Here is a 13,684-nt window from a genome sequence, read left to right as displayed (position 1 = left end):
GCTGTTCACCCCATGGCTCCCGGCCCCTCCCTCCCTCTGCACCCATTACGTGTGTCCTGGGCCCTGGGACCCGGGCTCGGTGCCTAGGACAGGCAGGAAGGGGTCCAGAAGTCCCTCTCGGTGGCTGCTCCGGGCCGTGGCTACTGCATGCAGCTGATTCCAGCCCAACCACACGTTCCCTGTCAATCTGATCTGTTCGCATGTCACACGGACGCTTGTTCCCGCAGCTTTGATCCCCCTGGTCCCATGTCAGCTGGGATGTCCTGCGAAGTACTTGTCACCTTCAAGCCCATGGTGAGTGTCTGTTCCAAACCCAGACGGTGTGAAGGGACTTTCCTCCATTGTGAGTGGGTGTGGGGGGGCACCAGGTCTCTGACCCTCCTCAGGCTCTGCAGACACTGTTCTGGTGTCCATAGGGGTCCCACAGGTCCCTGTTCTAGTTCCAAACATGGTCATCCATGTTCCTGATGTTAGGAAGAATTACAAGCCTGCCCTGATGTTTGCTAGCAAGCAGGTGCAATCTGGTGCTGTTCTTGGGTCTAAAATGGGGCATGTTGGAATGTTCCCTGGCCAGTGCAAGGCTCCCCCCGGCCGCCGTGTGGATGCCCGGGTCCAGGCTGTGGTCCTGGAGCCACAGCACGTGTCCCTGGGTCAAGCTACAAAGTCATAGCGGTTGGGGTTCTGTTTTTTAGATCAACGAAGATCTGGAAGGAAATGTCTCATTTATGACTCAGACAGGGGGGTTTTCCGTGCCGCTGAAGTGCTCCACGAAGAAGTGTGCGGTGAGTACAGAAACGCTGGTCCCCGCGGGGTGCATCACATCCCCAGCCTGACAGCTGAAATTTGCACCTGAGGGCCACCTTCCCCGTTTCCCCGCCCTGCCCTGCCGTCCGCATCAGCGAGCTTGGGTTTTGTAGATCCCGCAGGGAAGGGAGGCCACGCCGCCTTTGTCTTTCTCTGCCTGCCGCATCTCACTTCCCACGGGGCCTTCAAGGCCCATCTGCGCTGCTCCAAACGGCAAGATAGCCTTTATCCATCTGGTCACCCGTTGGCAGACGCATAGGTTGTCCGCAGTGGTTGGTCCTTGGGAACGATGCTGCTGTGAATCCGGGTGCGGCTGTCTCTGAGTTAGTGCTGCCCTTTCCTTTGGATGCGTTGCCAGAAGTGCTGTTGCCAATTGCAGAGTCGCTCTGTGTTTGACGTTCTGAGGAATCCCCATGCTGTTTTCCTAGTGGCTGCGCCAGTGTGATTCCCCTTCTCCACGTCCTCACAGACCTCTGTTGTTTCTGGCGTTTCTGTCTCACCATTCTGATAGCTGGGAGGTGGTGCCTTGTCGTGGGCTGACCTGCGGTTCCCTGATGGTGAGCGACGTTGAGTAATTTCCGTGTGCCTGCTGGCCGTGCACATGGCTCCTGTGGCAGAGCGTGTGCTGGCTGTGGAGAAGGGCTGCGTCCCCGGCCCTCGCCCACTTGAATGCCCCGTCAATAAGAACAGCTTTAATTTTATTCTCTATTTAAAAAGAAAGAAAGAAAGGAAGGAAGAAAAATGTCTGTTCAGGTTCTCTGCCCATTTTTAACCAAACTGTTTTTTCATTATTGAGTTGTGTGAGTTCTTCATATATTTTGGATGGCAAGTATTTTCTCCCATTCTGTAGGTTGCGCTTTCATTTTGTCTGCCTTTGCTGTGCAGAACTGATTCTTTTAAAAATCGTTTTATGTATTTTTAACTTTTATTACTGAGCTGTGGCTGGCAGACGAGGTCACATTAGTTTCAGGGGTAGGACATGATTCAGCAGTGTTCCATGCCTTGCTCAATGCTCGTCAGGATTTTTTTTTTAAAGATTTTATTTATTTATTTGACAGACAGAGATCACAAGTAGGCAGAGAGGCAGGCAGAGAGAGGGGGGAAGCAGGCTCCCCAGCGAGTGGAGAACCTGATGAGGGGCTGGATCCCAGGACCCTGAGATCATGACCTGAGCTGAAGGCAGAGGCTTACCCGTCTGAGCTACCCAGGCACCCCAGGATCTTTTTTTTAATTAAGAAAAATTTCGGGGCACCTGATTGGCTCAGTGGGTTGGGCCTCTGCCTTCGGCTCAGGTCATGGTCTCATGGTCTCAGGGTCCTGGGATCGAGCCCCGCATCGAGCTCTCTGCTCAGCGAGGAGTCTGCTTCCCCCTCTCTCTCTCTGCCTGCCTCTCTGCCTATGTGATCTCTGTCTGTCAAATAAATAAATAAAATAAATAAATAGAAAGATTTCAAACGTAAGGAAAAGCAGAAAAACAGCAGAGGATGTCCGCACCCGGATCCCATCTGTGTTGACAGTTACCACGTTTGCTTGGTCGGTCTGTCTGTCTGTCTGTCTGTCTTCTGATCTGCTTGCACATAAACCAGCAACATCATAACACTTAGAGAACTTCCACCGGTCTCTGGGATAAAGGGGGACATTCTCCCGCAGAAACTGGCACCTCGGGGCCCCTCCTGAGTGCGGAGGTCAGCATCCCTGCAGTGATGCCGTGTAACCAGCCATCCCCAAATGCAGCGGCTGATCGCAGCAGTAGGCATGTTGTCCCACGGTCACGGGTGTGCAGGCTGGGCTTGGCCGGGCAGCCCCGTCCGGGCAGCAGCGTCCCTGGCAGGAGCTCCCCATGGGCACCGGGTGTGGCATGTAAGTCCACGGCTCTGTCGTGACGGGCAGGCACAGCCATCATGCTCTCCAGATCTCTCCCACCTTCCAGAAAGGAACTCTGTCCTCAGACAGCGCTCCCCACTGCTCCTGCTCTGGCCCTGGCACCTCCTCGCCTTCTGTCTCTAGGGATCTGAACGCACTCGGGGCCTATGGAAGTGTGATGCCGCGGTAGGTGTCTCCTGTGACCGTCTGTGACTTTCTGTGACCTTCTGTGACTGACGGGAGTCATGCACGCTGCCGCATGGGTCAGAGTGTCTGTCCCTGTCAAGGTGCACTGGTGCACAGGCCCAGCTTCCACCCCACTGGCCCTGGTTTCCTGTGCCCCTGTCTTCTTCTGGGTTCAGCTGATTGTTTTTAGAGTCAAATGTTTAAACTCCTTCCCATTCCCTTCCGAGTACATCCGTAGCTATTTGCCGAGCGGTTACCAAGGGATTACATTCCGCATCCTGAAGTCACAGCGGCTTCATGCCGCGGCACAGACGGTCCGCTCCCCACGGCTCGGCCCGCCCCTTCCAGGTGCGAATGTCACAGCACTACACCCTGTGACGGTGCATCCAAGACCACAAGCTCACAGTGTCGCGACTGCATTAGTCTCTTAATTTATGTAGAAAACAAAACGTGGGTCTCAAACCAAAGCGACGGCAACATTAGCTTCTAGACCGATACCTGCTTAAAACAAACGCCGCCGCAGCAGCAGCGAATCAGTCTCCTAAATCGCGGAGAGAACAAAACCCACAGTGACAGCACCGGGTCGAGAACACTGGCTTTCCCGTCGCCCGTGCGCTCGCCTTTACTGGGGCCTCCAGCGACGACCTCGCTGGGTCTCTGTTTGGCCCCCAGGCTCCGGGCACATTTCCTGCAAGGCCCTCAGCTTTTGTTCGTCTGGAAATGTCTTGGTTTCTCTCACTTTGGAAAGACGGTTTTGCTGGAGAAGGGTTTTGGCTGACGGTGGTTCCCTTTTGGTCATTTGCACACATTGGCCCACGGCCCTCTGGCCTCTGGGGCTTCTGAAATCTGGTGACCGTTGTGGTGTGGCCTCATGTACACTGGTGTCACCTCTCCCCTCTGTCTCAAAGGTCTGATTATGATGTGCCCCCGTGCTGGTCTCATATTCCTGTCTCTCGTCACCCTCGGGCCCCTGGAGCCGTATTCCTCATCTCCTGCCGTCGGGCCCCCGTGACGCGGATGCCGGCCCACAGTCCCCGAGGCTCTGCCCGCTTCCTTTCAGATTCGACACCCCGTTGTCGTATCTTAGCTGAAAGTCCTCTGAGACTTTCTCCAGCCGGCCGCTGGTGCTGAGGCCGAGACCAGTCTCCCGATAACGTGGCGACGGCCCACGCCCTCTCCGGAACCCAGCGCGGCACTACCTGCCCCCTCCCCAGCGAGCGAGGCTGTCACCTCAGAGTTTTAGCAATGTCCATGCCTCCTGCCTGAAGCAGCCCCTTCCTTGGGCTGGACGAGGCTCCTGGGGCGCCGTGCTCCCTGGTCCCAGCACCTGGGCCTCCCACCCCCCGGGGAAGGCCAGGACTGCCGTTTTCTGTACGAAGCTGCTGATTTCTCTGTTTCCCTCGCTTCCTAGCCTGTAGCATAAGCGACAGACATGGCTTGCGAGGGCGCCAAGTCAGGTTCTCTTTCTTCCTGTTTCCTCGCGGGTTCATGGGTTCCACGTGTTCCACATGCTTTCGTGGTTTAGTGTCCGTTCTTGGTGTCACTTTGCCCCCCGCCGTGGCCATGGCAGCCCCGGGCGCCTGCGTCGGTTCACACACAGCGTGCTGCGGCCGGGCCGTGACAGCTCCGCCAGTGGCCGCCAAGCCTCATGGAGGCTGTGGGGAGCTGACGTTTGCCGGGGCCTCCGGCCTCCAGGATGGCCACTGCTCTCCGGCTTGGAAGCAGCCCCCACATCATGTGGACATATGCCCCACGGCACAGGGCACACTATCTGCTGGGCAACGAGCCTCAGAAATAGCGAGTGTTGGGGGGAGTCAAGCTTCAGACCCCGGACTCAGCCATGGGAGAAGGCCGGGCACTGGGAAGCCCAGCTCCCCTGGAGGGCAAAGCCTCAGGTTCTTCTCTGGACGGACCTGGAAGCACTCATCTGCAGCCTGGCCCGTCTCCAAGTACATAGAAGTCCAGCCTCCCCCAGTCCAGTCCGCCCAGCACGGGCCCGTGTCCTCGGGGCTCTCTGCACTTTGGTCGTGCGGCCACCGGGGGAGCTGCAGGGACCAGGGTGCCCGGGACCATCGCTCCGTGGCTCGGTCAGGCAGGGGCTGTTTCCGCGCCAGAGGTGAGGCGGCCCACAGGGAGCCCCTCCAGCCACCCGGCTTCATGCTGGACCTTCTGTCTCCCCCACACTCAGAACACACAGCTCCTGCCCAGGCAGCCGCCCAGGCCCACCCAGGCCCTGCCTCCCACTCAGCACGTTGGGGGCGGCCCCGGCCTTCTGTCCAGACACGGCTTCTGGACGTCTGACGACCCATAACAGGAGACAGGTCACGTCACGTGCCCCCTAGTCCCTCCACACACGCACACCCACCCATTCCACACACACCCTCACGCGGCCACACATGTGCACAGGCTGCTCTGTCTGGTCTCAGCAGCGTCTGTCCTACAGGGGCACAGGGGAGAGTGGAGCTCCTGGGCTTCCAAACCTGGGGCCCAGAAAAACCCCAGAGGGAGGCAGCCTGCACATGACCTTCTTAGCCAGCGCCGAGACAGCCAGGTGCCTGTGGGCCCTGAGGGGGAGGGGACGTGTGCCCTGGAGGACATGCGCCCTCCCGGGAAGGAGGCGCCTACAGCACACTGATGTCACCAGGACGGCGGTGGCCTTGCCAGACCCTCTGAGCCCGAGCTTGTCCTCCTGACTCTGGAGACTCCCTCCAGCTTGGGTTTTTCTTAAATAACTTTATTGTTTAGAATAGTTTTAGCATTACAGAAAAAATGCAGTCCTACAACCAGTTTCCCTGTTAACGTGTTAGTGCAGCGCGGTTATCCAGGTCATTAACCAGTATTGACGTATCGTCATTATCAGCTGAAGAAGACACATTATTCAGATTTCCGCAGATTTTACCTGATGTTCAGTTTCTGGGCATCACATCCTACATAACACGTTCCTTATGGCGGCTGCTTTGTGTGGGTCCTTGTGACCGTGACAGGTTTTTTTTTATTAACATATATTATTTGTTTCAGGGGTACGGGTCTGTGACTCATCAGGCTTACACAAGTCACAGCGCTCACCGTAGCACATACCCTCTCCAGTGTCCATAACCCAACCTGGCTGCATGGTATTCCAGTGTGTGTGTGTGTGTGTGTGTGCGCGCGCGCGCGCGCGCATATACCATATCTTCTTTATGCATTCAACTGTTGATGGACATCTAGGTTCTTTCCATAGTTTGGCTGTTGTAGACATTGCTGCTATAAACATTGGGGTGCACATGCCCCTTCGGATCACTACATTTGTATCTTTTTTTTTTTTTTAAGATTTTATTTACTTGACAGAGATCACAAGTAGGCAGAGAGGCAGAGAGAGAAAGAAGAGGAAGCGAGCTCCCCGCTAAGCAGAGAGCCCAATGCAAGCTTGATCCCAGGACCCTGGGATCATGACCTGAGGCTTTAACCCACTGAGCCACCCAGGTGCCCCACTACCTTTGTATCTTTAGGGTAAATACCCAGTAGTGTGATTGCTGGGTTGCAGGGTAGCTCTGTTGTTGACTTCTTGAGGACCGTCCACGCTGTCTTCCAGCTCGCACTCCCAGCAGCAGCGTAGGAGGCTCTCCTCTCTCTGGCTGTGACAGTTTCCGAGACTTTCTCTTTTTGGATGACCTTGGCGGTTTGGAATCAGTTACTGTGTAGAATGCTCCTCCAGTGGGACTTGTCTGAAGTCCATCGCTCAAGCGGCCCGACGTGGCGGGTTTGGGGAGCAGGACTGCAGGCTTCTGGCCTCATGACACGGAGGGCAGCACTACCACGTGCCTCCCAGCGCGACTCGCCCTTTGCCTGACTCGGTGCGGCCGCCGGGCCTCCTCCCCATGATGCCTCTCTTCTGCTGCCCTCCTGCCAGACTGTGCTCCCTGGGAGGACTCGAGGGGCGGGAGGCGCGCTCCGGCTCAGGGAGGAGTGACTGGCCGCGTGAATCATTTGGAATTCTTCTGTAACAGAGATTCATGTCTTCCACATTCATTATTTTATAAAATCACGTCTTTACTTTACTCTTTGAGTTAGAATCAGATACAGCTTCTCCGTTCCTGCCCACGTGCTTCCTGGGAGCCAGTCCGCCGTCCTCCGCGTCCCTCCGATGCGTGGCTGTGACTGTGCGCAGAGCTCGCCTCGCGGCACGTCCTTTCGTAACAGAAAGCGGGCCAGGCTCATCTGCGCACCCCTGGCCCGCGCTGCAGTGAGTCCTTTCTCCCGAGAGCCCCGCGCCGCTCGCTGGAGAGCGTCACTAGCAACCGGTCGCGGGGGTGCCTGGAGGCACAGTCGGTTCAGTTTCCGAGACTCTTGATTTTGGCTCAGGTTGCCATCGCAGGGTTGTGAGATCAAGCCCCGCGTCCATCTCCGTGCCCGGTGCAGAACCTGCTCGCGACTCTCCCCCCGTTCACGTGCGCCCACACTCTCTCTCAATAAATAAATCAATCTTTTAAGATAGAGAGAAAGAGGGAAAGGCAAGAAGGGAGGGAGGAGGGAGAGAGGGAGGAAAAGACAAGGAGAGGGGCCGGGAGGGGCCGCTGGGGCCGGCCTGTTGCCCCAAACAGGCACGCGGTCACTCGCTCTAACGCAGTCCCCACGGGCCATCCCGGCCTCTTCCCGGCTCGCCCGTGAACTCCGGCCCCACGGCGAGGGCGCGGCTCCCCACCCACCGCCGTGCCCTGGTCATTCAGCCCGGCGCGAGTGCAGCCGCACAGCAAGCCCTCCCCTGGAAACAGTGCTCCGGCCAGAGCCCCCACGCTCCACACGCGGGGCTGCAGCCTTCAGCCCACAGAACCCTCCGGCCCTGGACTGACTCAGCTCAGCGCCTTCTCCCCACTCTCTAGTCAGGTCGTTTATTCAAACGGTGACCAAGCGAGATTGTTTCGTGACATCCGCATTCCATCCTGAGATTTCCTCAAACTCCCAAATGATGTATTTTTCAGTAGACTTTACTACTGAGAGCAGCTCTGGGTTCCCATCCGGCGTGAGGGGCAGCCGCCGAGATTTCCCGCGTGCCCCTGCCCCCCCCCCGTCCCCCTCCCGCCTGGCCCTTTGTTCCAGCGGCCGCGGGGCTCCCACGGGCTCCAGGGCCCGGGTCTACTGAGGGTCCCACACGGCTGTGCCTTCTGCGGTTTGGACAAAGCTCCAGCCACACGTCACCGCTGCGGTCACACGGAGCTGTCGCTGCGACCCCCGGTGCTCCGCCCACTCATTCCTCCCTCCCCCAAAACTGCTGGCCACCCCTGAGCTCTTGACTATCTCCTTAATTTTGACTTTTCCAGAATGCCATACAGTTGGAATCACCGTATGTACCCTTTCCAGGTTCGGTCCCTTAGTAACGTGCACTCGAGGTTTCTCCGTCTTTTCATGGCTTGATCACTCATTTCTTTTTAGCTAACTTGACCTGTTAGGTTAGAGCTCAGGAGCTCCCAAATCACCATGATCAGTCCACAAACCGACAATTTCTAGGATGTGGACATTGTCCCTGGGGTGTGCAAGGGTCCCCCTGGAACCAGATCCAGGACTCGGCCTCACGCAGGAGGAAGGGGCCAGAGCCCTGGGGTCCCCTTGGGGCTGCAGGGCAGCAGGCAGGAGAGGAGAGTCTGTCGGGCACGGTCACCCTGGTCATCCCTGGGTCTTTCGGCAGCTGTCTCTTGACAAGGAGCTCATCGACTTTGGCAGCTATGTGGTAGGGGAGACCACATCCCGGACCATCACGCTGACCAACGCCGGGGGCTTGGGCACCAAGTTCAAGTTTCTTCGGATGTCAGAGTCCTGTGAAATAGGCATCGCCCAGTCGGCCATGAAAATGGTGAGTGTGTTGCCTATAGTTAGCCGTGGCTCCTCAGGCAGGGGCGGGGTGTGATGCCTCCCCCCACCCAAGACAGTCCTGTGAGTATGAAACAGTGGTGGTGGGAAGGAGCCTGTCAACACAGGTCTGGGTGGCACTGTCTGGCAAAGTGGGAAAAAATTGGTTCCGGCCACCTGGGGCTGCCTGTCAGGTCCAGTGGCAACTGGACCCTGACCCCTCTCGAGTGTGTGGTGACTGATGGGGCAATGGCCAAGAGCTCCAAGCCTGAGAGCCACAGGGGACCCACCTTTCTCCCGATGTTCCTGTAAAGTCCCTGCTTGGGACAGGCCAGCCAAGAGGACATGGCCTGAAGCAAACCCCGCCCACTCCTATACATTTTCCAAAGTCATGGTGAGCCACGGTCTTTCCATGGGAAGGCCGTGCGGACATGCTGCTGAGCGCGTAGACACGACCCCAGAGCACCACAGGCGGGACCCCATCTGTGGAGACCACTTCCGTCATACCCGTGGGCACTGGGAGGTCTTTCAGGGTGAGGATGGGTGAGAGGGACTCCCGGCGAGAAGCACTGAGCCACCTTACGCTTTTGGTCCAGTAGCCCAGGGGTCTCCCAGAGGCCCCAGACGTGTCTCCCGCAGGGAGGGCCAGGACCAGTGGGGTAGGGACAGAGGTGGAGAGGGCTGGGGTGTGAACCCGGAGCAGAGCCAGGAGAATGGTGGGTGAGGAGGCAGGCACAGGCTGGGTCGGCTTTCGGACCTGCAGGTCTCTGGGCCGAGAGTACGGAGCAGCAGCCCCACGTGGGGAGACAAACCGGGTGTCCCAGGAAAGGAGGCAGGGTGTCAGCATGGAGAGAGACCGTGGAACGGGCATGCTGGAGGACCCACGACCCGGCATCAGTGCCTGTGGAGGAGCAAGGAGCCAGCCTGGACTAGAGATGGGCGGTGGGGCCCGCGCCCCTCGGCTGCGGTGCTCTGCGCGCCTGGCTCAGGAGAGAGGGAGGAGCACCACGGCCAGGCTCCCCACGTGGCCCTGCTGGCAACAGGGCTCTGGGCAGTAGAGAGGGAAAAGCAAATGGGAAGCGGCCAGTAAGAGCGTCACGTCCTTTCTAGAGCAGCGTGTTCACAGATGAAGATAAAAGTTTCTACGATAAAATCATCACCGGCGTTTCTGAGCAACAGACGGAGGGCAACGAGCCCTCCCCCGCAGACATGCCGAGCCCGAAGGAGTCTGGGAAGCTGGACAGCAAGGAGCCGGAAGAGGGGTGCCCCACGGGTGAGCTGGGCACGGGGGGGGGGGGGCAGGCACCTGCTGCCTCCTGGGGGCTCTGACCGGAGCCCATGTGGTGCCAGAGGGCTGGACTGTGCGGTGTTTCTCTAGGACGTGGTTGTTAAGTGATGGTAAATAAGGAAATATATACATTCGGACAAATGCGGGCTGTGGAGGGGAGTGACGTCTGCAGTCACAGGTGCGCTAGATGGACATTTAACGGAACTCCCAACAAGGACAGCAGAGGAGCCGCCCCAGGCGCGCAGCCACTGGACAGAGCAGAGGGCACGGGGAGGGAGGAAGACTGGGAGGCTCCACTGACAGGGTCAGGGACACCCCGCTGTCTAGGACCCCCGGCCCTGCCCGTCCAGAACAGTATGAGGTGAGGAGGGTCCACAGAGGAGTCCCCGCCAACGGCCCCAGCCCCCGCAGGACAAGGAATGCTCTGCAGGCCCAGCCTCGCCCCGACGGCTGGTGGCCGTGTTCCCGTCACCTCCCTGCCTCCCTGGACAGTTCCCCTTCCACACACACGCAGGAAGGCGGATTTCTCGTGTCAGCCTCACGGGAACAGAGCCTGGAAGACTCCCGTGGCTCACGCCACCATGGCAGCGGGTCCTCCGTCTCTACCACCGTGCGGCGTCCACACCCGTAGCCACCTTAGGTCACAGACCCGCGGCCCCCAGGCACGCGTGGGGCTTCGGGGTGTGTCCACTGTGCCGCCGGCCACGACGGTCCCTGTGAGCGCGCACAGGCCCGCTGCGCCCCGCGGCCTCCCTCTCCTTGCTCATGGCCAGATCTTTTCCAACATGCTGGTGTCCGTTCAGGTCCCTGCCAGCCGCGTCCGGGACCGAGCTGCCCAGCAGAGCCACACCAGCCACATCTGTGGGAGTCGACGGCCGATTCGAAAATTCCTGTGGGTACCCAGAGCATCTACAGCACCCAAAAGAGTTGCGATAAAGACTGGAAGACTTGGAAGGCTCAGACTACCTGATTCCAGCACTTCCTCTAAAGCTACAGGGACGAGACTCTGCAGAGGGAGCGACACGGAGACTCGAAGGGACAGAGCCGAGTCCAGAAGTGGGCGTGCACGTGTACAGCCGGCCCAGCTTCCCTAGAGTTGCAACGGTCACTCCTGGGAGGAAGAAAAACTGTCTTCCACAAATGAGACCTTAATTAGATAAACATACGCCCCCCAATGAACCTGCACCCATTCCTCCCGCTGTAAACAGCAACTACTCAAAATAAATCATTGACCTAAATGTAAAATATGAAACTTCTAAAGCAAAACATATGAGAAAATCAGTATAATGGTGTGTTGGGCAAAGATTTCTTAGATCTGACCTCAAAAGTGCGATCCATTTTTTTAAAAATCACCACCTACTTTGGGAGGCAGCAAAAGCAGTTCTAAGAAGGAAGTTTGGAGCCCCCGAGGCCTCCTGAAGCAAGCGTCTCAAACAGCCAGAAGTTACACCTAACGGAGCTAGGAAAAGGAGAACGAAGCCCAAACCCAGCAAAAGGAAAAAATAATAAAGATCAGAACAGAAGTAGATGAAACTAAAAAACAAAAACTAAAAAAGCAAACCGTAGACTAGGTTAATGAAGCCAGGAGTTGGTTCTTTCAAAAGATGAACAAAACTGAGAAACCTCCAGCCAGATGAGAGAGAGACGACCCAAACGAATGAAGCCCCAGTGAAGGAGGAGAAACAACACCCAGTGCCACAGGAACTCAAGCAGCGGCCGCAGACGGCACGAACACCTGTGCGCCACGGTGCCAGGGCTCCGTGGGTGCCGCTTCTGCCTTTGGCTCAGGTCACGAGCCCGGGGTCCTGGGGTTGAGTCCCACGTCAGGCTCCCGGCTCTGTGGGATCTGCTTCCCCCTCTCCCTCTCCCCCTGCTCCTTACGTGGTCTCTCTCTCTCAAATAAATAAATAAAATCTTTTTTAAAAAAAGAAAGAGGGGCTCCTGGGTGGCTCCGTGGGTTAAAGTCTCCGCCTTCGGCTCAGGTCATGATCTCAGGGTCCTGGGATCAAGCCCCGCATCGGGCTCTCTGCTCAGCGGGGAGCCTGCTTCTCCGTCTCTCTCTGCCTGCCTCTCTGCCTGCTTGTGATCTCTGTCTGTCAAATAAATAAATAAAAATCTTTTTAAAAAAAGAAAAGAAAACCTATATGCCAACCAATCGGAGAACCTGGGGGAATGGACAAGTTCCTAAAAACATACGCCTTCCAGAACTAAAGCAGGAAAAAACAAAGTCTAAATAGACAAATCGAATGAAATGGAACCAGGGATCAAAATCTCCCAACAAGCAAAAGGCCAGGACCAGACGGCTTCACGGGCAATTTCTCTTTCTTTTTTTTTTAAGTTATTGATTGATTGATTGATTTCAGAGCGAGCAAGCGAGCGAGAGCAGGAAGGGAAGAGCCGAGGGAGAGGGAGGAGCTCCCTGGGGCTTGATCTCGGGACCCCGGGATCATGAGCTGAGCTGAAGGCAGACGCTTCCCCCTCTGAGCCCCCCAGGCGTCCCGCAGTCCACAGGTCTAATGTAATCCCTATCAAAATGCCAGCAGCATTTTTCTCAGAGCTGGAACAAGGAACAAATAATCCTAAAATTTGTGTGGAACCACAGAAGACCCTGACTAGCCAAAGCAATCCTGAAAAAGAAAAGAAAAACAAAACTGGAGGTATCATAATTCCAGACTTCAAGTTATATTACAAAGTGGTAGCAATTAAAACAGTGTGATACTGGCACAAAAGTAGACACATAAGTCAAAAGAACAGGATAGAAAATCCAAATAGGAACCCACAATTATACGGTCAATTAATCTTCAACAAAAGAGGAAAGAATATCCAATGGAGAAAACAGTCTCTTCAACAGACGGTGCTGGGAAAACTGGGCAGCCACAGGCAGCAGCATGAACCCGGACCACTTTCTTACACCATAACAATAAACTCAAAAAGGTTTTAAGGACCTAAATATGAGAACCATCAAAATCCTAGAAGATAGCACAGGCAGTAACCTCTTTTTTTTTTTTTTTTAAGATTTTTTATTTATTTGATAGATAGAGAACCCAAGTAGGCAGAGAGAGAGGAGGAAGCAGGCTCCCCGCTGAGCAGAGAGTCCGATGCGGGGCTCGATCCCAGGACCCTGGGATCATGACCTGAGCCGAAGGCAGAGGCTTTAACCCACTGAGCCACCCAGGCGCCCCAGGCAATAACCTCTTTGACACTGACCATAGCAATATTTTTCTAGACACGTCTCCTAAGGCAAGGGAAACAAAAGCAAAAACAAACTTTTGGGCCTGCACAGAAGTAAAAAGTTTCTGCCCAGCAAAAGAAACAGCCGTAAAACTGAAAGTCAACCTACCGAGCGGGAGAAGAGACTTGCAAACGACACATCCGGTAAAGGGTTAGTATCTAAAATCTGGGATACATGCAACTCAGTGCCCCAAAGGCCAACAACACCATTTCAAAACTGGGCGAAGACCTCCAGGCGGCCGACAGACCTGAGAAGACGGTCCGCGCGACTCGGCATCGGGGACCCACAGATCAGAACCTCAGCGAGCTGTCACCTCCCGCCTGTCGCCTGTCGGAAGGGCCGAATCAACAACACGAGAAACAACCGGCGTTGGCGAGGATGCGGGCGAAGGGGAGCCTCGTGCGCTGCTGGGGGGACGCGAGCTGGTGCGGCGGCTCTGGCAAACCCTGCGGAGGGTCCTCAGAAAGTCAAAGTAAGGGGCGCCTGGG

General features: G+C 56.5%; 1 protein-coding gene across 5 annotated transcripts in view; it reads left to right on the top strand.

Annotated features, from left to right (window-relative positions):
• Positions 1-13,684, top strand: part of CFAP74 (cilia and flagella associated protein 74) — a 59,815-nt gene that overhangs the window by 29,745 nt on the left and 16,386 nt on the right. For all 5 annotated transcript variants that reach the window (XM_059375243.1, XM_059375245.1, XM_059375241.1 and 2 more), the window contains 4 exons: positions 228-294; positions 693-782; positions 8,516-8,680; positions 9,787-9,949. In XM_059375243.1, the coding sequence (XP_059231226.1) occupies positions 228-294; positions 693-782; positions 8,516-8,680; positions 9,787-9,949 (485 nt within the window). The remainder of the gene's footprint in view (positions 1-227; positions 295-692; positions 783-8,515; positions 8,681-9,786; positions 9,950-13,684) is intronic.

The sequence above is a fragment of the Mustela nigripes genome, chromosome 14 (assembly GCF_022355385.1).
Source record: "Mustela nigripes isolate SB6536 chromosome 14, MUSNIG.SB6536, whole genome shotgun sequence".
Classification (NCBI taxonomy): Eukaryota; Metazoa; Chordata; class Mammalia; order Carnivora; family Mustelidae; genus Mustela; species Mustela nigripes.
Note: the sequence above shows the minus strand (reverse complement) of the source record. Positions and strands in the feature narration are given on the sequence as shown.